At 50.6% G+C, this 27,412-nt stretch overlaps 1 protein-coding gene across 2 annotated transcripts in view; it reads right to left on the bottom strand.

Annotated features, from left to right (window-relative positions):
* ATRX (ATRX chromatin remodeler) overlaps positions 1 to 27,412 on the bottom strand; it is a 355,842-nt gene that overhangs the window by 219,301 nt on the left and 109,129 nt on the right. For both annotated transcript variants that reach the window (XM_075323857.1, XM_075323858.1), the window contains one exon: positions 24,918 to 27,292. In XM_075323857.1, coding sequence (XP_075179972.1) covers positions 24,918 to 27,292 — 2,375 coding nt within the window. The remainder of the gene's footprint in view (positions 1 to 24,917; positions 27,293 to 27,412) is intronic.

Raw genomic sequence — 27,412 nt, 5'->3', positions numbered from 1 at the left:
GAGACTTGTCCCTTAAGGGAGCCGAGCGACAACCCCTTTTCCAGTCCAGATTGAAGGAAGGACAGAAAAGTGGGCAAGGCAAAAGGCCAGGGAGAAAAACCCTGAGCAGAGCACCACGACAGGAAAATTTTCCACGTCCTGTGGTAGATCTTGGCGGACGTTGGTTTCCTAGCCTGTCTCATAGTGGCAATGACGTCTTGAGATAACCCTGAAGACGGTAGGATCCAGGACTCAATGGCCACACAGTCAGGTTGAGGGCCGCAGAATTCAGATGGAAAAACGGCCCTTGAGATAGCAAGTCTGGTCGGTCTGGTAGTGCCCACGGTTGGCCGACTGTGAGATGCCACAGATCCGGGTACCACGACCGCCTCGGCCAGTCTGGAGCGACGAGGATGACGCGGCAGTCGGCCCTGATCTTGCGTAACACTCTGGGCAACAGTGCCAGCGGAGGAAACACATAAGGGAGCTGAAACTGCGACCAATCCTGAACTAAGGCGTCTGCCGCCAGAGCTCTGGGATCTTGAGACCGTGCCATGAACGCCGGTACCTTGTTGTGCCGGGACGCCATGAGGTCGACGTCCGGCACCCCCCAGCGGCAACAGATCTCCTGAAACACGTCCGGGTGAAGGGACCATTCCCCTGCGTCCATGCCCTGGCGACTGAGATAATCTGCTTCCCAGTTTTCCACGCCTGGAATGTGAACTGCAGAGATGGTGGAGGCCGTGGCTTCCACCCACATCAAAATCCGCCGGACTTCCTGGAAGGCTTGCCGACTGCGTGTGCCGCCTTGGTGGTTGATGTATGCCACCGCTGTGGAATTGTCCGACTGAATTCTGATCTGCTTGCCTTCCAGCCACTGCTGGAACGCTTTCAGGGCAAGATACACTGCCCGTATTTCCAGAACATTGATCTGAAGCGAGGACTCTTGCTGGGTCCACGTACCCTGAGCCCTGTGGTGGAGAAAAACCGCTCCCCACCCTGACAGACTCGCGTCCGTCGTGACCACCTCCCAGGATGGGGGTAGGAAGGATTTCCCCTTCGATAATGAAGTGGGAAGAAGCCACCACCGAAGGGAAGCTTTGGTCGCCTGAGAGAGGGAGACGTTCCTGTCGAGGGACGTCGGCTTCCTGTCCCATTTGCGTAGGATGTCCCATTGAAGAGGACGCAGGTGAAACTGCGCGAAAGGAACTGCCTCCATTGCTGCCACCATCTTCCCCAGGAAGTGCATGAGGCGCCTCAAGGTGTGTGACTGACCTTGAAGGAGAGATTGTACCCCTGTCTGTAGTGACCGCTGCTTGATCAGCGGAAGCTTCACTATCGCTGAGAGGGTATGAAACTCCATGCCAAGGTATGTCAGCGATTGGGCCGGTGTCAGATTTGACTTTGGAAAATTGATGATCCACCCGAAACTCTGGAGAGTCTCCAGGGTAGCGTCGATTCTGTGTTGGCATGCCTCTAGAGAGGGTGCCTTGATCAACAGATCGTCCAAGTACGGGATCACCGAGTGACCCTGAGAGTGGAGGACCGCTACTACAGTAGCCATAACCTTGGTGAAAACCCGTGGGGCTGTTGCCAGGCCGAACGGCAGTGCCACGAACTGCAGGTGTTCGTTTTCTATGGCGAAGCGCAAGAAGCGCTGGTGCTCTGGAGCAATCGGTACGTGGAGATAAGTATCTTTGATATCGATCGATGAAAGGAAATCTCCCTGGGACATTGAGGCGATGACGGAGCGGAGGGATTCCATCCGGAACCGCCTGGTCTTTACGTGTTTGTTGAGAAGTTTCAGGTCCAGGACAGGTCGGAAAGACCCGTCCTTCTTTAGGACCCCAAACAAGTTGGAGTAAAAACCGTGGCCCTGTTGCTGAAGAGCAACAGGGAACACCACTCCTTCTGCCTTCAGAGTGCCCAGCGCCTGCAGAAGAGCCTCGGCTCGCTCGGGAGGCGGGGATGACCTGAAGAATCGAGTCGGCGGACGAGAGGTGAACTCTATCTTGTAACCGCGAGACAGAATGTCTCTCACCCAACGGTATTTTACCCGTGGCAGCCAGGTGTCGCAAAAGCGGGAGAGCTTGCCACCGACCGAGGATGCGGAGTGAGGAGGCCGAAAGTCATGAGGAAGCCGCTTTGGTAGCGGCACCTCCGGTGGTCTTTTTAGGACGTGACTTAGACCGCCATGCATCAGAGTTCCTTTGATCTTTCTGAGGCCTTTTGGACGAGGAGAATTGGGACCTGCCCGCGCCCCGAAAGGACCGAAACCTCGACTGCCCCTTCCTCTGTTGGGGTATGTTCGGTTTGGGCTGGGGTAAGGATGTATCCTTTCCCTTGGATTGTTTGATGATTTCATCCAAACGCTCGCCAAACAATCGGTCGCCAGAAATTGGCAAACTGGTTAAGCGCTTTTTGGAAACAGAATCTGCCTTCCATTCCCGTAGCCACAAAGCCCTGCGGAGTACCACCGAATTGGCGGCTGCAACCGCCGTACGGCTCGCAGAGTCCAGGACAGCATTAATAGCGCAAGACGCAAATGCCGACGTCTGAGTGGTTATGGACGCCACCTGTGGCGCGGACGTGCGTGTGGCTGCGTCAATTTGCGCTTGACCTGCTGAGATAGCTTGTAGCGCCCATACGGCTGCGAATGCTGGGGCAAAAGAAGCGCCGATAGCTTCATAGATGGATTTCAACCAGAGTTCCATCTGCCTGTCAGTGGCATCTTTGAGTGAAGCCCCATCTTCCACTGCAAGTATGGATCTAGCTGCCAGTCTGGAGATTGGAGGATCCACTTTGGGACACTGAGCCCAACTTTTGACCACGTCAGGGGGAAAGGGATAACGTGTATCCTTAAGGCGCTTAGAAAAACGCTTATCTGGACAAGCATGGTGATTCTGGACTGCCTCTCTGAAATCAGAGTGGTCCAGAAACATACTCGGTGTACGCTTGGGAAACCTGAAACGGAATTTCTCCTGCTGAGAAGCTGACTCCTACACCGGAGGAGCTGAGGGAGAAATATCCAACATACGATTGATGGACGCAATAAGGTCGTTCACTATGGCGTCCCCGTCCGGAGTATCAAGATTGAGAGCGGCCTCAGGATCAGAATCCTGATCAGCTGTCTCCGCATCATCAACCAGAGATTCCCCCCTCTGAGACCCTGCACAATATGATGATGTCGAGGGAAAATCTAAGCGAGCTCGCTTAGTCGGTCTGGGGCTGGGGTCTGTGTCAGAACCCTCAGCCTGGGATCCATGAGATACCCCGGGAGGACATTGTTGGTCCAGCTGAGGTGGGCCAGGGAACAAAGATTCAACAGAGTCCCTGTGCTGAGATACCGGCCTGGACTGCAAGGCTTCTAGTATCTTAGCCATAGTCTCAGAGAGTTTTGCAAACTCCGTCCCCGTCACCTGAACAGTGTTAGCAGGTGGCTCCCCCTGGGCCCCCCCTAGCAGAGGCTTTGGCTGAGCAAGTGCCACAGGGGCCGAACAGTGCACACAATGAGGGTCAGTGGAACCTGCCGGTAGCGGGGTCGTACATGCGGCGCAGGCAACATAATAAGCCTGTGTTTTGGCACCCCTGCCTTTCGTGGGCGCCATGCTATTATCTTCCCTGAGCAACACAATAGGGTATATAGCCAGAAATCAACTGTGCACCATACAGTGTAAAATAAACATATAATGTTACACTACTGCACAATGGGGCTAGCACCACAGGTGCTGCTTACCACCCGCTTAAAGCGGTTGTGAGGCCACCAGAGTCCCTGCCTGGGTCTCCCAGACTTTGTCCCCCTCTGCAGCGTCCGAGGAGCTGACAGGAATGGCTGCCGGCGTCCTGAGGAGAGGAGGGAGCCGTGGGCGTGACCCAGAAAGTGCGGGAACTGGTGCCCGCACTGTGCACAGTGAGGGGGGTGGAGTATGCAAAGCATGCTCCAGCCCTAAGTGCTGCTCGTTCTGTGCAGCGTCCCGCCCTTCCCCTGTCTGTCAGGGCTGGGGGTGGGAGGAAAGGAAACTAGGCCGCAAAAAGCCGGGGACTCTAGTAATAAACGCGGCCGCCGTAAAAGCGCGGCCGCGTGGAAGTCCCCGGCGCACTACAAGTCCCAGCCGCGCCGCAGTGTTTCCATGGCAGCGGTGGTCAGTGCGGCAGTCCCTATACATAAACACACTCAGCAACGCTGAGTGTGTAATGGCACATATTAACCCGGTCAGCGCCGCGGTCCCCGGTGCACTAGCACACCCAGCAAAGCTGGAGTGTTGCTGTGCGCGGTCCCCACCGGGATACAGAGTACCTCCAAGTAGCAGGGCCATGTCCCTGAACGATACCCGGCTCCTATCCAGCAGGCTCCACAGGAGTTGTGGATGAAGCACGGTCTCAGTGCCTGGAGACCGATAGGATCCCACTTCCACCAGAGCCCTGAGGGGGATGGGGAAGGAAAACAGCATGTGGGCTCCAGCCTCCGTACCCGCAATGGATACCTCAACCTTACAACACCGCCGACAAGAGTGGGGTGAGAAGGGAGCATGCTGGGGGCTCTATATGGGCCCACTTTTCTTCCATCTGACATGGTCAGCAGCAGCTGCTGACCACTCTCTGGAGCTGTGCGTGCATGTCTGACCTCCTTCGCACAAAGCAAAAAACTGAGGAGCCCGTGGGAGCACATGGGGTGTATAGGCAGAAGGGGAGGGGCTTAACACTTTTAAGTGTAATACTTTGTGCGGCCTCCGGAGGCATAGCCTATACACCCAATTGTCTGGGTCTCCCAATGGAGCGACAAAGAAAGGATATTCCATGCAAGAAATTGCCAAGAAACTGAAGATTTCCTACAATGGTGTGTACTACTCCCTTCAGAGGAGAGCACAAACAAGCTCCAACCAGAGTAAAAAGGAAGTGCGAGGCCGCGCTGCACAACTGAGCAACAAGACAAGTACATAGAGTCTCTACTTTGAGAAATCGACACCTCACAGGTCCTTAACTGGCAGCTTCATTAAATAGTACCCGCAAAACGCCAGTGTCAACATCTACAAAGAGCAGGCGACTCTGGGATGCTGGCCTTTAGGGCAGAGTGGCAAAGAAAACGTCATATCTGAGACTGGCTAATAAAAGGAAAAGATTAATATAGGCAAAAGAACACAGACATTGGACAGAGAAAGATTGGGAAAAAAGTGTCATGGACAGACGAATCGAAGTTTGAGATGTTTGGATCACACAGAAGAACATTTGTGAGATGCAGAACAAAATGAAAAGATGCTGGAAGAATGCCTAACGCCATCTGTCAAGCATGGTGGAGGTAATGTGATGGTCTGGGGTTGCTTTGGTGCTGGTAAAGTGGGAGATTTGTACAATGTAAAAGGGATTTTGAATAAGGAAGGCTATCACTCCATTTTGCAACACCATGCCAATACCCTGGACAGTGCTTGATTGGAGCCAATTTCATCCTACAACAGGACAATGACCCAAAGCACACCTCCAAATTATGCATGAACTACTTAGGGAAGAAGCAGGCAGCTGGTATTCTATCTGTAATTGAGTGGCCAGCCCAGTCACCAGATCTCTGTTGTGGGAGCAACTTGACCGTATGGTACGCAAAGAGTGCCCATCAAGCCAATCCAATTTGTGAGAGGGGGGGAGGGGAGCATGGGGTGAAATATCTCCAGATTACCGCAGCAAATTAACAGCTAGAATGCCAGAGGTCTGCAAAGCTGTAATTGGTGCAAAGGGGCATTCTGTGATGAAAGCAAAGTTTGAAGGAGAAAATTATTATTACAAGTAAAGAAGGGAATTTTGTTACTTACCGTAAATTCCTTTTCTTCTAGCTCTTATTGGGAGACCCAGACGATTGGGGTATAGCTACTGCCCTCTGGAGGCCACACAAAGCACTACATTAAAAGTGCAAGGCCCCTCCCCCTCTGGCTATACCCCCCCCCGTGGTATCACGGGTTCTCCAGTTTTAGTGCCAAAGCAAGAAGGAGGAAGCCAATAACTGGTTTAAACAAATTAACTCCGAATAACATCGGAGAACTGAAAAACCGTTCAACATGAACAACATGTGTACCCGCAAACAACAAAAAAACATCCCGAAGGACAACAGGGCGGGTGCTGGGTCTCCCAATAAGAGCTAGAAGAAAAGGAATTTACGGTAAGTAACAAAATTTCCTTCTTCTTCAGCGCTCTATTGGGAGACCCAGACGATTGGGACGTCCAAAAGCTGTCCCTGGGTGGGTAAATAAATACCTCATGTTAGAGCTGCAAAACAGCCCTCCCCTACGGGGGTGTCACTGCCGCCTGCAGGACTCTTCTACCTAAGCTGGCATCCGCCGAAGCATAGGTATGCACCTGATAATGCTTGGTGAAAGTGTGCAGACTGGACCAGGTAGCTGCCTGGCACACCTGTTGAGCCGAAGCCTGGTGACGTAATGCCCAGGACGCACCCACGGCTCTGGTGGAGTGGGCTTTTAGCCCTGAAGGAACCGGAAGCCCCGCAGAACGGTAGGCCTCTAGAATTGGTTCTTTGATCCATCGAGCCAGGGTGGCTTTAGAAGCCTGCAATCCCTTGCGCGGACCAGCGACAAGGACGAAAAGTGCATCGGCACGGCGTATGGGCGCCGTGCGGGAAATGTAGATTCTGAGTGCTCTCACCAGATCTAGCAAACGTAAGTCCTTTTCATACCGGTGAACCGGATGAGGGCAAAAAGAAGGCAAGGAAATATCCTGATTAAGATGAAAAGAGGATACGACCTTAGGAAGAAACTCCGGAATGGGGCGCAGCACAACCTTGTCCTGGTGGAACACCAGGAAGGGAGCCTTAGATGACAGAGCTGCCAGCTCAGACACTCGCCGAAGCGATGTGATCGCAACAAGAAACGCCACTTTCTGCGACAGCCGAGAAAAGGAAACTTCCTTCAGAGGCTCGAAGGGCGGCTTCTGGAGAGCAACTAGTACCCTGTTCAGATCCCATGGATCTAACGGTCGCTTGTACGGGGGCACAATATGACAGACCCCCTGCAGGAACGTGCGCACCTTAGGAAGACGTGCTAGACGCTTCTGAAAAAACACGGATAGTGCCGAAACTTGCCCTTTAAGGGAGCTGAGCGACAAGCCCTTTTCTAACCCCGATTGCAGGAAGGAAAGAAACTTGGGCAATGCAAATGGCCAGGGAGACACTCCCTGAGCAGAGCACCAGGACAAGAAAATCTTCCACGTTCTGTGGTAGATCTTAGCCGAATTCGACTTTCTAGCTTGTCTCATTGTGGCAACGACTCCCTGAGATAATCCAGCAGATGCTAGGATCCAGGACTCAATGGCCACACAGTCAGGTTCAGGGCCGCAGAATTCTGATGGAAAAACGGCCCTTGGGACAGTAAGTCTGGTCGGTCTGGCAGTGACCACGGTCGACCGATCGTGAGATGCCACAGATCCGGATACCACGACCTCCTCGGCCAGTCTGGAGCGACGAGTATGACGCGGCTGCACTCGGATCTGATCTTGCGTAGCACTCTGGGCAAGAGCGCCAGAGGCGGAAACACGTATGGGAGCTGAAACTGCGACCAATCTTGAACCAAGGCGTCTGCCGCCAGAGCTCTTTGATCGCGCGACCTCGCCATGAATGCCGGGACCTTGTTGTTGTGCCGGGATGCCATTAGGTCGACGTCCGGCACTCCCCAGCGGCGACAGATTTCCTGAAACACGTCCGGGTGAAGGGACCATTCCCCTGCGTCCATGCCCTGGCGACTGAGGAAGTCTGCTTCCCAGTTTTCTACGCCTGGGATGTGAACCGCGGATATGGTGGATGCTCTGTCCTCCACCCACATTAGAATGCGCCGGACTTCTTGGAAGGCTTGCCGACTGCGCGTCCCTCCTTGGTGGTTGATGTATGCCACCGCTGTGGAGTTGTCCGATTGGATTCGGATCTGCTTTCCTTCCAGCCACTGTTGGAAGGCCAGTAGAGCAAGATACACTGCTCTGATCTCCAGAACATTGATCTGAAGGGTGGACTCCTGCGGAGTCCACGTCCCCTGAGCCCTGTGGTGGAGAAATACTGCTCCCCACCCTGACAGACTCGCATCTGTCGTGACTACTGCCCAGGATGGGGGCAGGAAGGATCTTCCCTGAGACAATGAGGTGGGCAGGAGCCACCATTGTAGGGAGTCCTTGGCCGTCTGGGAAAGCGAAACTTTCCTGTCCAGGGACGTTGACTTCCCGTCCCATTGGCGGAGAATGTCCCATTGAAGTGGGCGCAGATGAAACTGCGCAAAGGGAACTGCTTCCATGGCTGCCACCATCTTCCCTAGGAAATGCATGAGGCGCCGCAAGGGATGCAACTGGCCCTGCAGAAGAGATTGCACCCCTGTCTGTAGTGACCGCTGCTTGTCCAGCGGAAGCTTCACTATCGCTGCTAGAGTATGAAACTCCATGCCAAGATACGTTAGTGACTGAGTCGGTGATAGGATCGACTTTGGAAAGTTGATGATCCATCCGAAAGACTGTAGAGTCTCCAGCGTAGCATTCAGGCTGTGCTGACATGCCTCCTGAGAGGGAGCTTTGACCAATAAGTCGTCTAGGTAAGGGATCACCGAGTGTCCCTGAGAGTGCAAGACTGCTACCACCGCCGCCATGACCTTGGTGAAGACCCGTGGGGCTGTCGCCAGACCAAATGGAAGAGCTACGAACTGAAAATGGTCGTCTCCTATCACAAAACGTAGAAAACGTTGATGTTCTGTAGCAATTGGCACGTGGAGATAAGCATCTTTGATGTCTATTGAGGCAAGGAAGTCTCCTCTGGACATTGAGGCAATGACAGAGCGGAGGGTTTCCATCCGGAACCTCCTGGCGTGCACATGTTTGTTGAGCCGTTTTAGGTCCAGAACAGGACGGAACGAGCCGTCCTTTTTTGGAACCACAAAGATTGGAGTAAAACCCTTGCCCTTGTTCCTGAGGAGGGACTGGGATAACCACTCCTTCCGCTTTTAGGGAATCCACCGCCTGCAGCAGAGCATCTGCTCGGTCTGGACGTGGGGAGGTTCTGAAGAACCGAGCTGGAGGACGAGAATTGAACTCGATTCTGTACCCGCGAGACAAAATGTCCGTCACCCATCGGTCTTTGACCTGTGACATCCAAATGCCGGAAAAGCGGGAGAGCCTGCCCCCGACCGGCGATGCGGAGGGGGGGGGCTGGAAGTCATGAGGTAGCCGCTTTGGAAGCGGTACCTCCATTTGCTTTCTTGGGGCGTGTGTGAGTCCGCCACGAATCTGAGTTTCTTTGCGTCCTCTGAGTCCCTTTGGACGAGGTAAATGGTGTCTTGCCCGAACCTCGAAAGGACTGAAACCTCTGCTGCCACTTTTTCTGCTGAGGTTTGGATGTTCTGGGTTGTGGTAAAGAGGAGTCTTTACCCTTGGACTGCTTAATGATGTCAGCCAATGGCTCGCCAAACAGTCTATCTCTAGACAAAGGCAAACTGGTTAAACATTTTTTGGAACCAGCATCTGCTTTCCAGTCCTTTAACCACAAGGCTCTGCGCAAAACTACCGAATTGGCGGACGCCATTGAGGTGCGACTGGTAGATTCTAGGACCGCATTGATAGCGTAAGACGCAAACGCCGACATCTGCGTGGTAAGGTGCGCCACTTGCGGCACTGCTGGATGCATGATAGCATCCACTTTTGCTAAGCCAGCTGAAATAGCCTGGAGTGCCCATACGGCTGCGAATGCCGGAGCAAACGACGCGCCGATAGCTTCATAGACAGATTTTAACCAAAGGTCCATCTGTCTGTCATTGGCATCTTTAAGTGAAGCGCCATCCTCCACTGCAACTATGGATCTAGCTGCAAGTTTGGAAATCGGGGGGTCTACCTTTGGACACTGTGTCCAGCGCTTGACCACCTCAGGGGGGAAAGGGAAACGCGTATCTTTAGATCGTTTAGAGAAACGCCTTTCTGGGTGAGCGTCGTGCTTCTGGATTGATTCTCTGAAGTCAGAGTGATCTAACAAAGCACTCAATTTACGCTTGGGATAAAGGAAACGAAACTTTTCCTGCTCCGCAGCCGCCTCTTCTGCTGAAGGGGCTGGGGGAGAAATATCCAACAGCCTATTGATGGCTGAGATAAGGTCGTTTACCATGGCATCCCCATCCGGGGTATCCAGGTTGAGAGGGGTTCCAGGAGTGGATTCCTGATCACTCTCATCAGACACATCACAGGGAGACTGATTGCGCTGAGACCCTGAGCAGTGTGAAGACGTCGAGGGTCTTTCCCAGCGAGCTCGCTTAGGGTGGCTGGGGCCATCATCTGAGTCATAATCCTCGGCCTGTGAAGCCGGGGACCCCCCTGTGGGCTGGATACATTCCAAGTAAGGGGGACCTGAGGACAGAGGCCTCGCCGTGCCCAGAGACTGAGCCCCATGCATAGATTGCAAGGTTTCAAGGATTTTTGCCATAGACACAGACATATTATCTGCAAAAACTGCAAAGTCCGTCCCTGTCACCGGGGCAGAACTTACAAGCGTCTCAGCCTGGGTCGCTACCTCTCCTGACTCCGGCTGGCGAAGCAGCACCGGGTCGGAGCATTGCACACAATGGGGGTCATCGGAGCCTGCTGGTAGATTAGCCCCACATGCAGCACACGCAGTATACACAGCCCTTTTTGCCTTGGCCGCCTTGCGTTTTGAGGATGACATGTTGCTGCTTCCACAGAGCGATCTGGGATATGCAGCCAGAAGCGACCTCACAGTGCAAGAAATACAATATCTATATATCTGTACACAGTACACCGATACACCGTGAGGCACTAGAGGGACCAGCACAGAAAAATCGCTTACCGCCCGCTTAAAAAAGCGGGTGTGTGGTCGCCAGATAGCCCCTAGTCCAGGTCTCCCAGAGCCTTGCGTCCTTCCTCCAGCCAGGCATGCATGTAATGGCTGCCGGCGTCTCGAGAGAGGAAGGGGGGCGGGCCCTGGGCGTTCCTGGCCAAGAGCGGGAAGCCTGCTTCCCTCTGTGCCAAGTGAGAGGGCTGGAGCATGTAAATCAGGCTCCAGCCCTCGTCGCTGCTAGCGAACAGCGTCTCTCCCCTACCCTGAATGACAGGGTGGGGGCGGGAACGAAACGGAGCTGCCGGCGTCCTAGGCCCAAAAAGCCGGGGACTAAATTTATAACCGCCGCCGCCGTAAAAGCGCGGACGGCGGATCCCCGGCGCACCACAAGTCACAGCAGCGCCGCCCGGTCCAGAGGGGGTCGGCGCTGCGTTCCCATACACAAAAAAGTCCCCCAGTAATCTGTAGGGACACCAACTCCACGTTGCGGTCCCCGGCGCACTACAACACCCAGCCAGCCCGGAGTGTGTCTGTGCCTGCCGGGGACACAGAGTACCTGTATGATGCAGGGCCTGTCCCTGATCGTACTCCTGCTCCGTCTCCATCAGGTTCTAATGGGTCTGTGGATGGAGCCCGGCGTCAGAGCTGAGAGGCCGGCAGGATCCCACTTCCACAGAGCCCTACAAGGGGATGTGGAAGGAAAACAGCATGTCAGGCTCCAGCCCTGTACCAGCAATAGGTACCTCAACCTTACAACACCATCCAGGGGTGAGAAGGGAGCATGCTGGGGACACTATATGTGTCCTCTTTTCTTCCATCCGAAATAGTCAGCAGCTGCTGCTGACTAAAATCTGTGGAGCTATGCATGGAATGTCTGACCTCCTTCGCACACAAAGCTAAAACTGGAGAACCCGTGATACCACGGGGGGGGGTATAGCCAGAGGGGGAGGGGCCTTGCACTTTTAATGTAGTGCTTTGTGTGGCCTCCAGAGGGCAGTAGCTATACCCCAATCGTCTGGGTCTCCCAATAGAGCGCTGAAGAAAATCATTATTTCTAACCTCGTCAATGTCTGGACTATATTTTCTATTCATTATCCAACTCATTTGATAAAGAAAAGTATGATTTTTTTTTCATAAAAAAGACAAAATTGTCTGGGTGACCCCAAACTTTAGAACTGTAGTGTGTGTATAATTATATATAACCCTTTGAGCTCTGACTTCTTCCGTCATTTGTTGTTTTCTCTTGATGCTTTTTTTTTAATACACTGTTCTATATAAGTTGTACCACCGCTGTTCCTTTGTTAATTGGAGGATTTCCTGAAGAAGTGGGGTTTCACTTTAATACTTCACTTTAAAACAATACACCTAGAAATAAACCACACATAATCCAGTGTATTGGAGTTACATTTGTCTGCAGCAGCGCAATTCTTCTTCCACAGTTTAAAAACCTACTGACAAATTCCCTTGAAGATGCATAAGTTACGGCTCTCTGCTTGCTATATGACAGCTGTAGGAGGCTTCCTGCTTCTTACCAGGGTGACACATTCCTGTCACAGCTTCTCTAGTGTGCTGCGGCTGTCTGTATACAACATATAAAGGAATACTCAGAGCCACCCTTTACAGTCACATTGCTTTTTTTTTTTTTGCAGATTAACCCTGCTTTACAAAACTTTAACATTTTAAATCGTATATTCTGTGAACAAAAGAAATCTTTGCTCTATCACAATTTTAAATTTTTATAATTCTTCATACTCTCAATGTTTCATTTTTGTAGGGTTATTTATTTTTTACCCAGTTTGCTCTTAAATGTGTCGTCCACTAGAGATGAGCGGTTCCGTCGAGGTTCGGTACGTCGGCAGCAAACGAGCCTAGCTCCACAGGCTCAAGCTTCACCCGAACCCTGGATCAAGTCACTGATTGGCAGTTTGAGTCTCTCATACTACCAGCCATAAGCAGAATACTTCCGGGGAAGGGTGGGTGGGCATTTTCCAAATTGGTTTTTTTTTTTTGGTAGCACACTACATCAGATCGTGCTATTGTTACCCCCAGTGTGCGACGTTCAAACACTGCACATGGCTGAGCACTAAGTGTACCTGAGCACAGCGTTGCTCGCACGAGTTTTCTTTTTCGCTCCTAATTGGGAGACCCAGACAGTGGGTGTATAGCTACTGCCCTCTGGAGGCCGCACAAAGAACTACACTTAAAAGTGTAAGGCCCCTCCCCTTCTGGCTATACACCCTCCCGTAGGAGTACAGATTCCTCAGTTTTAGCTTTGTGCGCAAGGAGGTCAGACACGCACGCATAGCTCCATTGTTTTTAGTCAGCAGCAGCTGCTGACTATGTCGGATGGAAGAAAAGAGGGCCCATAAACAGGGCTCCCAGCATGCTCCCTTCTCACCCCACTGTATGTCGGAGGTGGTTGTAAGGTTGAGGTACCCATTGCGGGTACGGCGGCAGGAGCCCACATGCTGATTCCTTCCCCATCCCTTTTTACAGGGCTCTGGGTGAAGTGGGATTTACTGGTCTCCAGGCACTGAGACCGGGCTCCATCTACAGCCCCTGGAGAAGATGCTGGATGGAGCGGAGTACATCAGGGACATGGCCCTGCTTCCTCAAGGTACTCTGTGTCCCCGTGCATTTGGCGCTCACACCGCAGCATGCTGGGTGTTGTAGTGCGCCGGGGGACATCAGCGCTACGGCGCTTGTGCCATGGCCTCATTCAGCTTCGCTGAAGCAGGCACACTTCTAGGAATCGGTCGCGCCGGCCGCTGGGACTGCGGCGCGGCTGGCACTTGTGGTGCGCCGGGGACTTCAGCGCGGCCCGCGCTTTTACGGCGGCCGCGCTGATAACTCGAGTCCCCGGCTTTTGCGGCCTGCTTCCGTTCGTTCCCGCCCCCGGACCTGCCAGTCAGGAGAGGGGCGGGACGCTGGCCACGTCTAGGAATCGGTCATGCCGGCCGCTGGGACTGCGGCGCGGCTGGCACTTGTGGTGCGCCGGGGACTTCAGCGCGGCCCGCGCTTTTACGGCGGCCGCGCTGATAACTCGAGTCCCCGGCTTTTGCGGCCTGCTTCCGTTCGTTCCCGCCCCCAGGCCTGCCAGTCAGGAGAGGGGCGGGACGCTGGCCAGTGCATCAGCGCTGAGGGCTGGAGTCGTTTTTACATACTCCAGCCCTCACAATCGGCACAGAGGGGACGCTGTTTCCCGCACTTTTGTTTGGGAACTCCCACGGACCGCCCCTCTCCACAGACGCCGGCAGCCATTCCTGCTGACACGCTGAGCTGCAGAGGGGAGCCGGGGAGACCCAGACAAGGAATTCTGCAGCCTCTTACCCGCTATTCAGCGGGCGGTAAGCAGCCCTCAGGGCTCACCCCCTCTTGTGCCAGTAGTATTCTTAGTATTTTGTTTCTACAAATACTTTGTATTGCATAGCGCTGGTCGCCCTTTGGCTATAGACTCTCTCACATTCAGAGAGCCAGCAGCATGTCGTCCGTAAAACGCAAGGGTGCCAAGGCACAGACATTATATGCTTCCTGCACCGCATGTGGGACTTTTCTACCGGCAGGCTCCACGGACCCCCATTGTGTGCAGTGCTCGGCCCCTGCGGCGCTTGCACAGTCGGGACCTCTGCTGGACGTGACCCAGGGTGTACCACCTGTGAATGCTGTCCAGGTGACAGGAACTGAGTTTGCAGCTTTTGCTGACAGAATGTCTCTCACTATGTCACAAATTCTTGACACATTGCGAGCTAGGCCTGTACTTCAGGCCACGGACACTGTGCAATCATTGCCCCCTGGTCCCCCTCAGCTCCAAGCTCCGGGACGGGCATATACACCTCAGGGTGAAGACTCTGACTCGGACGATGGCCCCGGGCAGCCTAAGCGGGCTCGCTATGACGGGCCTTCACATTCATCTCAATGGTCAGGATCCCAGCGAGATGAATCTATGGGTGATGAGGCGGATGTAACTGATCAGGATTCTGATCCTGGGACCGCTCTCAATCTAGATACACCAGATGGTGACGCCATAGTTAATGATCTTATATTTAACATCAATAATATGTTAAATATTTCCCCACCAGCTCCTCTTGTGGAGGAGTCAGCTTCGCAGCACGAGAGAATCCATTTCAGATACCCTAAGCGTACTTTAAGCACTTTTCTGGACCACGCTGACTTTAGAGACGCAATCCAGAAACCCCACGCTTATCCTGAAAGGCGTTTTCCTAAACGGCTTAAAGATACACGCTATCCTTTTCCCCCTGAGGTGGTCAAGGGTTGGACCCAGTGTCCAAAAGTGGATCCTCCAATTTCCAGGCTTGCAGCTAGATCCTTGGTTGCAGTTGAAGATGGAGCGGCACTTAAAGATGCCACTGACAGGCAGATGGAGCTCTGGCTGAAATCCATCTATGAAGCGATTGGAGCGTCATTAGCGCCTTCTTTTGCAGCCGTATGGGCACTCCAAGCTATCTCAGCCGGGCTTGCGCGAGTTGACTCCGTCACACGTGCATTGGCCCCGCAGGTAGCACCATTGACCTCGCAAATGGCGGCATTCGCGTCGTACGCGATTAATGCTGTTCTTGACGCTACAAGCCGCACGGCAGTGGCGTCAGCCAACTCCGTTGTTTTGCGTAGGGCCCTGTGGTTGAGACATTGGAAAGCAGATTCTCATTCCAAGAAGTGCTTAACCAATTTGCCTTTTTCTCGTGACCGATTGTTTGGAGAGCGTTTGGATGAAATCATCAAACACTCCAAGGCTAAGGACTCATCCTTACCGCAACACAGACAAAACAGACCCCAACAGAGGAAGGGTCAGTCTGGTTATCGGTCCTTTCGAGGACCGGGCAGGTCCCAATTCGCCTCGTCAAAAAAGACTCAAAAAGACCAGAGACGCTCAGATTCTTGGAGGTCTCAGTCACGCCCAAAAAGGACAGCCGGAGGAACCGTTGCCAAGACGGCGTCCTCCTGACTTGCGGTCTCCGATTCCCACACCCGCGGTCGGTGGGAGGCTTTCCCACTTTGGCGACATCTGGCTGTCACACGTCAAAGACCGTTGGGTGAGGGATATTCTGTCTCACGGGTACAGGATAGAGTTCAGTTCTCGTCCGCCAACTCGTTTCTTCAGAACTTCTCCTCCACCAGACCGAGCCGATGCTCTGTTGCAGGCGGTGGCCGCTCTAAAGGCGGAAGGAGTGGTGACCTCCGTCCCTCTTCAGGAACAAGGTCACGGTTTTTACTCCAATCTGTTTGTGGTCCCAAAAAAGGACGGATCGTATCGGCCCGTCCTGGATCTAAAGTTGCTCAACAGACACGTAAAAGTCAGGAGGTTCCGGATGGAATCCCTACGCTCCGTCATAGCCTCAATGTCTCAAGGAGATTTTCTAGCATCAATAGATATCAAAGATGCGTATCTCCACGTGCCGATTGCACCAGAGCATCAGCGTTTCCTACGCTTCGTCATACACGACGAACACCTGCAGTTCGTAGCGTTACCTTTCGGTCTGGCAACAGCCCCCCGGGTCTTCACCAAGGTCATGGCAGCAGTAGTAGCTGTTCTGCACTCGCAGGGTCACTCGGTCATCCCGTATCTAGACGACCTGCTTATAAAGGCACCCTCTCAAGAGGCATGCCAACACAGTCTGAAGGTGGCACTAGACACTCTCCAGAGTTTCGGGTGGATTATCAACTTTCCAAAGTCTCATCTAACCCCGACCCAATCTCTGACTTATCTTGGCATGGAGTTTCATACTCTCTCAGCGATAGTGAAGCTTCCACTGGACAAGCAGTGCTCGCTACGGACTGGAGTGCAATCTCTCCTTCAGAGCCAGTCGCACTCACTGAGGCGCCTCATGCATTTCCTAGGAAAGATGGTAGCAGCAATGGAGGCAGTCCCGTTCGCGCAGTTTCATCTGCGCCCTCTACAATGGGACATTCTACGCCAATGGGACGGGAAATCGACGTCCCTCGACAGGACTGTCTCCCTCTCTCAGACTGCCAAGGACTCTCTGCGTTGGTGGCTTCTCCCCACCTCATTGTCACAGGGAAAGTCGTTCCTTCCCCCGTCCTGGGCAGTGGTCACGACGGATGCGAGCCTATCAGGGTGGGGAGCGGTGTATCTCCACCACAGGGCTCAGGGGATGTGGACTCTGGAAGAGTCCACCCTGCAGATCAATGTTCTGGAAATCAGAGCAATCTATCTTGCCCTGCGAGCCTTCCAACAATGGCTGGAAGGCAAGCAGATTCGGATTCAGTCGGACAATTCCACGGCGGTGGCGTACATCAACCACCAAGGGGGAACACGCAGTCGCCAAGCTTTTCAAGAAGTCCAACGGATTTTGACGTGGGTGGAAAGCAGAGCGTCCACCATATCCGCAGTTCACATCCCAGGCGTGGAAAACTGGGAAGCAGACTTTCTCAGTCGCCAGGGCATGGACGCAGGAGAATGGTCCCTTCACCCGGACGTGTTTCAGCAGATCTGTTGCCGCTGGGGGACGCCGGACGTCGATCTGATGGCGTCACGACACAACAACAAGGTCCCAGTTTTCATGGCACGGTCTCACGATCACCGAGCACTGGCGGCAGACGCCTTGGTTCAGGATTGGTCGCAATTCCGACTCCCCTATGTGTTCCCACCTCTAGCATTGTTACCCAGAGTTCTCCGGAAAATCAGGTCCGACTGCCATCGAGCCATACTCGTCGCTCCAGATTGGCCAAGAAGGTCGTGGTACCCGGATCTGTGGCATCTCACGGTAGGCCAACCGTGGACACTACCAGACCGTCCAGATTTGCTGTCTCAAGGGCCGTTTTTCCATCTGAATTCTGCGGCCCTGAACCTGACTGTGTGGCCATTGAGTCCTGGATCCTAGCGGCCTCAGGTTTATCTCATGAAGTTGTTGCCACAATGAGACAGGCTAGAAAACCATCCTCAGCTAAGATCTATCACAGAACGTGGAAGATATTCTTAGCGTGGTGCTTGGCTCAAGGGTTTTCTCCCTGGCCATTTGCATTGCCAATTTTTCTTTCCTTCCTGCAGTCTGGGTTGGAAAAAGGTTTGTCGCTTAGCTCTCTTAAGGGTCAAGTCTCCGCGCTATCCGTATTCTTTCAGAAGCGCTTGGCACAGCTTTCTAAAGTACGCACGTTTCTCCAAGGAGTTTGTCATATCGTTCCTCCTTACAGACGACCATTGGAACCCTGGGATCTGAACAAGGTTCTCATTGCTCTCCAGAAGCCGCCTTTCGAGCCTTTGAAAGAGGTTCCCCTTTCTCGGCTTTCACAAAAGGTAGTTTTTCTTGTGGCGGTCACGTCTCTTCGAAGAGTGTCCGAGCTAGCGGCGTTATCTTGCAAATCTCCCTTCCTGGTGTTTCACCAAGACAAGGTAGTACTGCGTCCAATTCCAGAGTTTTCTCCCAAGGTGGTTTCTTCCTTTCATCTCAATCAGGATATCACTTTACCATCTTTGTGTCCGCATCCAGTTCACCAATTTGAAAAGGGTTTACATCTGTTGGACCTGGTGAGAGCACTCAGGATTTACATTTCTCGCACGGCGGCTCTACGCCGTTCTGATGCGCTCTTTGTCCTAGTCGCTGGTCAGCATAAGGGATCGCAAGCTTCCAAATCCACCCTGGCGCGGTGGATCAAGGAACCAATTCTTCACACATACCGTTCTGCTGGGCTTCCGATTCCATCTGGACTGAAGGCCCATTCTACCAGAGCCGTGGGTGCGTCCTGGGCATTGCGGCATCAGGCTACGGCTCAGCAAGTGTGCCAAGCGGCTACCTGGTCGAGTCTGCACACGTTTACCAAACACTATCAAGTGCATACCTACGCTTCGGCAGATGCCAGCCTAGGTAGACAGGTCCTTCAGGCGGCGGTGGCCCACCTGTAGGAAGAGGCTGTCTGACAGCCCGTTCATGTGGTATCTTTTTACCCACCCAGGGACTGCTTTTGGACGTCCCACTGTCTGGGTCTCCCAATTAGGAGCGAAAAAGAAGAAGGGAATTTTGTTTACTTACCGTAAATTCCTTTTCTTCTAGCTCCAATTGGGAGACCCAGCACCCGCCCTATTTGTTCTTAGGGTTTCGTTTTTCGGGTGCACATGTTGTTCATGTTGTTTCTTAAGTTCTCCGATCGTGTTATCGGATTGAATTTGTTTTTGAAACTGTTATTGGCTTTCCTCCTTCTTGCTTTGGTACTAAAACTGAGGAATCTGTACTCCTACGGGAGGGTGTATAGCCAGAAGGGGAGGGGCCTTACACTTTTAAGTGTAGTTCTTTGTGCGGCCTCCAGAGGGCAGTAGCTATACACCCACTGTCTGGGTCTCCCAATTGGAGCTAGAAGAAAAGGAATTTACGGTAAGTAAACAAAATTCCCTTCTTCTTCGCACATACAGCATCCGATACACGAAGCCGAACCTTTATTTTAAAATTTGGTGTCCGGTTACAAAACAGACTCTCTGGTTCGCTCATCTCTATTGTCCACTACTCGGTCAACCCATTCTTAAATACTATTTTACATTGTAAAATACAGAGATGAAATACTCCCCTCCCGCAGCGATGCCGTTCCAACAATGTTGTGTATATTTTTATGGCACTTAAGAGCTGACACCAATCATGAGCAGTTAATGGGCTGATATGCTCACACTTCCTTTGGACGTCAGCGTTTCATCCAAGGTCCATGTGAGCGGAGCAGCACATTAGCTGCTGATTATGATGATGATTATGCCATATGAGAACTGCAGTCAATGTCTCACAAACGCTTGGGGCTGACACTGCCGGAACGGCGTCGATGTGGGGATATATGATTTTGCTCCGATTAACCCCTTCACGATCGGCCGATTTTTCGCTTTCCGTTTTTTTTTCGCCATTCTTTTTCTGAGAGACGTAACTTTTTTATTTATCAGTCAATATGGTCATGTGAGAGCTCATTTTTTGCGGAACGAGCTGTACTTTTAAATGAAACCATCAGTTTTACCATATAGTGTACTAGAAAACGGCAAAAAAATTCCAAATGCAGAAAAATTGCAAAAAAAGTGCAATAGCACTATGGTTTTTGAGATATTTTATTCACTGTGTTCACTATATGGTAAAACTGATGTGTGGGTGTGATGCCTCAGGTCAGTGCAAGTTCGTAGACACCCAACATGTATAGGTTTACTTTTATATAAGGGGTTAAAAAAAAAATCGGAAGTTTGTCCGAAAAAAGTGGCGCACGTTTTACGCCATATTCCGTGACCTGTAGCGTTCTCATTTTTCGGGATCTATGGCTCAATGACGGCTTATTTTTTGCGTCTCGAGCTGACGTTTTTAACGGTACCATTTTTGCGCAGATGCTACGTTTTGATCGCCTCTTATTGCATTTTGCGCAAAAGTTGTGGCGACAAAAAAACATCGTTTTGGCGTTTGGAATTTTTTTACCGCTACGCTGTATACTGATCAGATTAATTGATTTTATATTTTGATAGATCGGGCGTTTCTGAACGCGGCGATACCAAATGTGTGTATATTTTTTACTTTTTTAACCCTTTAATTTTCAATGAGCCAATGGGGGGTGATTTGAACTTAGGTTTTTTTTTTTTTTAAAGCTTTTTTTAACTTTTTTTTATTTTACTAGTCCCCCTAGGGGGCTATTGCGATCAGCATTCCGATCGCTCTGCAGTATCTGATCACAGCTACAAGGCTGTAAACAGCAGATACGCTCTCTTTCGCTGTGCCGCTGGCACAGCGAAAGTGAAAGCAAGTCAGGTGTAATATAGGAGTCATCACATGACCCTGTGCTACCATGACAACTATCGGAAGTCACGTGATCGCGTCACGTGACTTCCGGTATCGGGCGGTAAGTAAATGTTTACCGCAATCGCGCTTATAATGGCGCTGTCACATATTGACAGCGCCATATAAGAGGTTAAACGGCACAAGCAGATAACGATTCTGCTCGTGCCTAGCAGGCACACATCTCAGCTGTGAAAATCAGCTGAGATGTGTGCCGATCAGAGCATGATGCTGCCGGCAGACCGCGGGCAGTAACATTATGACCGCAAGGACGTAATTTTACGGCCCGCGGTCGTTAAGGGGTTAATATAGTATTTAAAAAAGGGCTGTTCAAGTAAGTTGCCAATACTGGTCTTAATACAGAATTATTGCTGCTCATATTCTAAGCTAGATAAAAAATGTGCCCATTCTTCTCCTTTAAGTGCTGGAATTTAAATAAGTGTGGAAGGACAATTATATTCTTTTCCAGTGTTTTTTTTTTTTTTTTCAGCGCTGGAGTGGTGTTTATAATCTAAGTCCCCTAACCCTTATGTTATACTCGTTCTCCAGTCTTCCCCTTTTATCAGCATTGCTCCGTTCCTGTGGCGCCACCTTGTGCCCATGTCTGGCTTCCTGAAAATCAGAAGTTACATCAAAAGTGCTCAGTACAAGTCTGAGAGCCAGACCGAGGCTCTCATAGAGATGTATTGAGATGTGACCTCCAGCCGCTCCATGAAACACTGCAGCAGCCAGCAGGTCACTGGAGTCCGACCAGAGCGGCAGCAATAGAAGATTAAGGCGCCGGAGGGCGAGTATAAGGCTATGTGCGCACGTTGCGTACAGTCACTGCAGAAATTTCTACAGCGATCTGAAGCGCACATGTGCGCTTTAAATCGCTGCAGAAATGTCCGTAGTGAAAGCAGATTCCATGCGCTCTGCCTGCAGCTCCTCCCATAGACAGAGCAGGAGCTGCCGGCAAAGCGCAGGAAAGAAGTGACATGTCACTTCTTTTTCCGCAGCGCTTCGCCACGCTCGCCACTGTCCCCGCCGCTGCTCTGGATCCACCGCTGTCCCCGCCGCCACGCTCGCCACTGTCCCCGCCGCTGTCCCCGCCGCCGCTCCCGATCCACCGCTGTCCCCGCCGCCGCTGCACCCACCTTTTTCAGCCGCTGCTGCCCCCGAATCGGCCCCCACTGTTCCCGATCGGCGGCCGCCGCCTCCTTCATCGGCTGCCCCTTCTCCATCGCCACTACACCTCCTATCCCTCCATGTGCTGCAAGCCACCCTCCCCCCACATGTGGGGGGAGGGTGGCTTGCAGCAGCACATGTGGGGGGGAGGGTGGCTTGCAGCAGCACATGTGGGGGGGAGGGTGGCTTGCAGCAGCACATGTGGGGGGAGGGTGGCTTGCAGCAGCACATGTGGGGGGGAGAGTGGCTTGCAGCAGCACATGTGGGGGGAGGGTGGCTTGCAGCAGCACATGTGGGGGGAGGGTGGCTTGCAGCAGCACATGTGGGGGGAGGGTGGCTTGCAGCAGCACATGTGGGGGGAGGGTGGCTTGCAGCAGCACATGTGGGGGGAGGGTGGCTTGCAGCAGCACATGTGGGGGGAGGGTGGCTTGCAGCAGCACATGTGGGGGGAGGGTGGCTTGCAGCAGCACATGTGGGGGGAGGGTGGCTTGCAGCACTACATGTGGGGGGAGGGTGGCTTGCAGCGTGCTGCAAGCCACCCTCCCCCCACATGTGCTGCAAGCCACCCTCCCCCCACGTGCTGCAAGCCACCCTCCCCCCACATGTGCTTCAAGCCACCCTCCCCCCACATGTGCTTCAAGCCACCCTCCCCCCGGGGGCCCCCCCTCCTCCATGTGCCATCTCTCTCTCCCATCAGACTCTGCCCCCCTTCCCGATCTGCTGCCTGCTCTCTCCCATCCTCTTCATCTACTGCCCCCTCTCACCCTCCTCAATCTGTTGCCTCCTTCATCTGCTGCCTCTTCTGTCTGCTGTGATCCTACTGCCTAGATCCATCCTGTAAGGTAGGTATCCCCATCTCACCTCCCTCCCCCCCATCCTCCACCGCTCCTCCATCCGCTGCGCCATTTCCCATCATCCATCCGCTGCGCCCTTTCCCATCCTCTGCCGCTCCTCCACCCGCTGCGCCCTTTCCCATCCTCAGCCGCTCCTCCACCCGCTGCGCCCTTTCCCATTTTCCATCCGCTGCGCCCTCTCATCTGCCGCCCCGCCCTCTCGCATCGCATTATCCAGCACAGTTGCTCGCTTCCAGACTGCAGTGGATGATGCGATGCGAGACTCGTGCATTGCTCTCACGTTTGGCACTGGTCTTACTGGCAGGCGCTAATTTTTTTTTTTTTTTTTACTGATGTCTGTATTTTTTATTTTGCCAAACTAATTTTTTTGTATGGGGGGGGGGGGGGGGTCTAGTTTCCAAAATGGGATCACATGTGGGGGAGCTCCATTGTTTAGGCACCTCAGGGGGTCTCCAAATGAAACATTGCGTCTGCTAATAATTCCAATCAATTTTACTGTGAAATGGCGCTCCTTCTCTTCTGAGCCCCGCCGTACGCCCAAACAATTGATTTCCACCACATATGAGGTACCTGTGTACTCAGGAGAAATTGCACAATACATTTTATGGTGCATTTTTTCCTGATACCCTTGTGGAAAAAAAAAGCTACCTGTTTGAAAAAACAATTTTGTGGTAAAAAAAATAATAAAATATTTTCATGGCTGAACATTACAAACGTTTGTGAAGCCTCCAGGGGTTCAAAGTGCTCACTAAACAGCTAGATAAATTCCATGAGGGGTCTAGTTTCCAAAATTGGGTCAATTGTGGGGGAGCTCCATTGTTTAGGCACTTCAGGGGGGGGTCTCCAAACGCAACATGGCGTCCGCTAATAATTCCAACCAATTTTGCTGTGAAATGGCGCTCCTTGCCTTCCGAGTCCTGCCGTGTGCCCAAGCATTTGATTTCCACCACATATGGGGTATCTGCGTACTCAGGAGAAAATGCACAATACATTTTATGATGCATTTTTCCTGATACCCTTGTGAAAATACTAATTTTTATGGCTAAAGTAACATTTTTGTGTTAAAAAAGTAACATTTTCATTTTTTCGTCTACATTGCTTTGGTTGCTGTGAAGCTCCTAAAGGGTTAATAAACTTCTTGGATGTGGTTTTGAGCAGAGTGAGGGGTACAGATTTTAGAATGGGGTCACTTTTGGGTATTTTCTGTCGCCTAGGTTTCTCAAATCACTCCAAATGTGATGTGGTACCTAAACATTTTTTTTTTGTAAATTTTGTTGGAAAAATGAGAAATTGCTGATGAACTTTGAACCCTTTTAACTTCCTAACGGAAATTTTTTTTTTTTTTTTTTCAAAAATTGCGCTGGTGTAATGCAGACAAGTGGGAAATGTTATTTAGTAACTATTTTGTGTGACATATCTTTTAGATTTATGGACATAAAATTTCAAATTTTGAAAATTGCAAAATTTTCAAAATTTTCGCCAAATTTCCGAAATTTTCACAAATAAACGCAATACATATCGGCCTAAATTTACCACTAACATGAAGTACAATATGTCACGAAAAAACAATCTCAGAATCGCCAGGATCCGTTGAAGTGTTCCAGAGTTATAACCTGTCAAAGTGACACTGGTCAAAATTGCAAAAAATGGCCGGGTCTTTAAGGTGAAAACAGGCTGGGGGCTGAAGGGGTTAACTCCCGGGCTTGCTCTACATGTGGCAAGACGTACACATCACATACAACAGGTTAATTAGGGGGGTTTTCCAAAATGTTTAAAGCATAAATATTTACCTATAAAAGGAAAACAGTTACTATATCAGTCCTCATTCGCTAGTTCTAAAGCCAGTAATACAGGAAAATAGCCATCGTGATTATATTACGTGGCGGTAATAGTCCATTGATTACTTTTACAGGCCATTTATACATCCCAAAAATCCTTATTACTGCTAAATAACATGTCAACCTGTCACCCCTAAAACTGGCTGATTACCTGAATCTTACAAGTAGGAGTGAGAAAACGTATTGCAGTCTGCAGAATACAAATAATGGACAGCACTTTACTGCGCATCATGAGATCCTCTCCTTATTTCTGAACAAAGTAAACCACCTGCACACTTAATATATGGTTACTGCTCTCCAATAGGACCTCTAATTGCTTTGCTCTAATTGTAAGAAAAGGGATATAAGCAAAATATGGAGAGCTATTCTAATCATGAAGTTGTAGCTGAAACAGATCCAAGAAAACCAGAATATAGTAATGCCTGACCATTTTAGCAGAATAACCAATAAGGAGGGGTTAGAGAAAGAAGGAAATAGTAATAAAAGCATGAGGATTATCAATGCATACCGGAGGACTGAGAGAATCCAACAGCCGAAAGGACTTCATTCTCCACTATTGGCTTTATCTTCTGCTCATCGTCACTGCCTTCTTCAGAATTGTGACTTGTATTATGTTGACTGTCCTCAGACAAGTCAGAAGATGAAGTAGGCGCTTTCTTCTTCTTCTTCTCTGCGGTGCGCTTTGTCTTACTCTTCCGGGATTTCTTGCTTTCCGCTTCCTCTGTAGACTGCCCACTTTCCTCCTCAGTCTTAACAGTTTTCTTTTTCCCCTTCTTGGCGGACTCTACATTTCCTGCTTTTTTCATTTTTTTCTCCAGTTCAGAGTCAAAGTTTGATGAATCTGAGTGGTTCGATCTCCGTTTTTTTGCAGTGGAGTTTCTAGTTATCTTCTTGGCCACTTCTGGACCAGAACTTGAACTCTTTCTTTTGCGTTTTCCATCCATCTTCAGACTTTCTTTATCTGTTTTTTTAGTCTTTTTTGTGTCACTGCAGCTCTCATGTTCTGAGGAAGAGTTGCTCATCATTGCTGCTTTTTTAAGAACCTCAGGCATCTCATCAGACTCAGATCCACTTTCATGGGTGTTGGCGTCTAATTTTTTGCGCTCAGATTTCCTTTTTGAACTTTTACCGGAGTCTGAAGAAGAACGTTTTGTCTTGGTCTCTTTCTTTTTAGAGGACGTCTTTTTCTTTTTATCCTTATCTGTATCATTACTTTCCTCCTCTGTATTTGATGAGGCCATTTTATCAGTCGGGCGTCGTTTAGGTGTGGTTTTTTTGACACGAGGAGACTTTCTTAACTTGGACTCTTCATTCTCAGCCGAATGCTCATTACCAGAAACATTGCTTGGGCTCATTGCTTTGTCAGCATCAGACTCGTGTTCAGAAGCCTCTGCCTTTGACTCTGTTTTCTTAGGTGACTTAGAAACAGATACAGGAGTCAATTTTAGAATCAGCTCCTTTTTCCCAGGAGATTTTGAATCTTTCTTTCTATCTTTCTTACTTGGCGTTTTTAAGCTAGAATCGTTAAGCGCATTTTGAGCTTCCAGTACAGCATCCAGGCTGTCAAATATATCTTCTGGCACAGAGGATGGGACTGACACAATGTCCATGTCAAGTGCTTCAGGAGTATTAGGCTCAAAGTCTTCCTGATCATTTTTCTCCTTCGCGGGTGAATGAGGCTTGGCCGATTTCGATGACGTTCTGACAGAAGCAGTCTTCTTGCCATCATTTTCAGATTCAGCACTGGACTGTTGCTCTCGCTTACTTTTATCTTTATTCTTTACTTTTCTGTCACTTGTGTGACGCTTTGGCTTTTCATTTGTCTTTTTTAGCTTGTCTCTAGATTTCTTGGACTTATCAGGTTGATCTTCAACATCAGATTCGTCTTCAACTTGAGAATCTTCTTCAGGTTCCTCCTTGACCTCTACCGCAGTGTCGTCATTCTCACTCTGCTTTGGCATTTTATCTTCAACCGTTTCAACTTGGCCATCCTGTATGTCCATAACGGCAGCCTCGGTGCCCTCTCCTTCACGTAAAGACGAATCTTTTAGATCACCATTGCCCTCCTCTTCAAGGCTTAAATCTAAAATATCGCTTTGTTCTCCATTCTGAGCCTGATCTGAATTCATTTTTTCTACATCTCCACTGTTTTCAGACTTCCTGTGCTTTTCGTTGGAAAAATGTTTAGCTTTCTCTTTTTCAGATTTGCCGGCTGACTCTTTCCGGGATTCGCTAGTTTTATCGCTATGTTTCTCTTTTGGCTGCCTATTCTCACTGAGATCTCTTGTGGTCTTTGTTTTGCCAAAATCAGAAGCCATCTCTTTAATCAAACTTTCCTCCAAAGCGTGATGTGCCTTCTTAAGGTCCCCTAAAATAGACTTAAATGCTTTTAACTGTCTCATTCTAGAGCTGCGGTTAGCATCCACATTTTCAGATTCTTGCTTTAGAAAATTTACAAAACTTGAGTTCAAACTGGTTGTCGTCTCAATTATTCTTTTAGCCTTTTTTAACATTTCCTTTGGAACCATTAATGCCTTGAAAGAATAGCTTAATGCACAAGAACGTGGATTCTCCATTTGCTTGTCTTGTCCATTACAACTTAGGTTTTTCAGAGTTTGGTCAGAAAGCTTACTCTTATCATTGTCCACTTTCATTTTTTTCTTATTCTGCTGCAACAACTGTTCTAAGTTGTCAAAAACACTGTCGCACGAAGCTACAGAGTCACACAGAGGTTCCGGTTCACAAATGTAGCAATGCCAATTGCTCTCTTCATCCATTATAGTTGACAATGCCTTCCGACCAAGATTTCGGAGAATGCATTTCTTGCAGAAGGCATTGTGGCAAAAATCACAGCAGATAAGATTTCCTCCCTCAGCACACCAACTATGAAAGGAAAGAAAAAACAAAATGTTATGCTCTTCTATATAGCGGCCATAAAGTAAAAAACAGACATTAATTTATAATAAAATGCCACCCCCTAGAGATCTGGCATAGCTTATTTTC

Source organism: Anomaloglossus baeobatrachus, chromosome 9 (assembly GCF_048569485.1).
Source record: "Anomaloglossus baeobatrachus isolate aAnoBae1 chromosome 9, aAnoBae1.hap1, whole genome shotgun sequence".
In the NCBI taxonomy this organism is placed as follows: domain Eukaryota; kingdom Metazoa; phylum Chordata; class Amphibia; order Anura; family Aromobatidae; genus Anomaloglossus; species Anomaloglossus baeobatrachus.
This window is presented reverse-complemented; position numbering and strand designations above follow the sequence as displayed.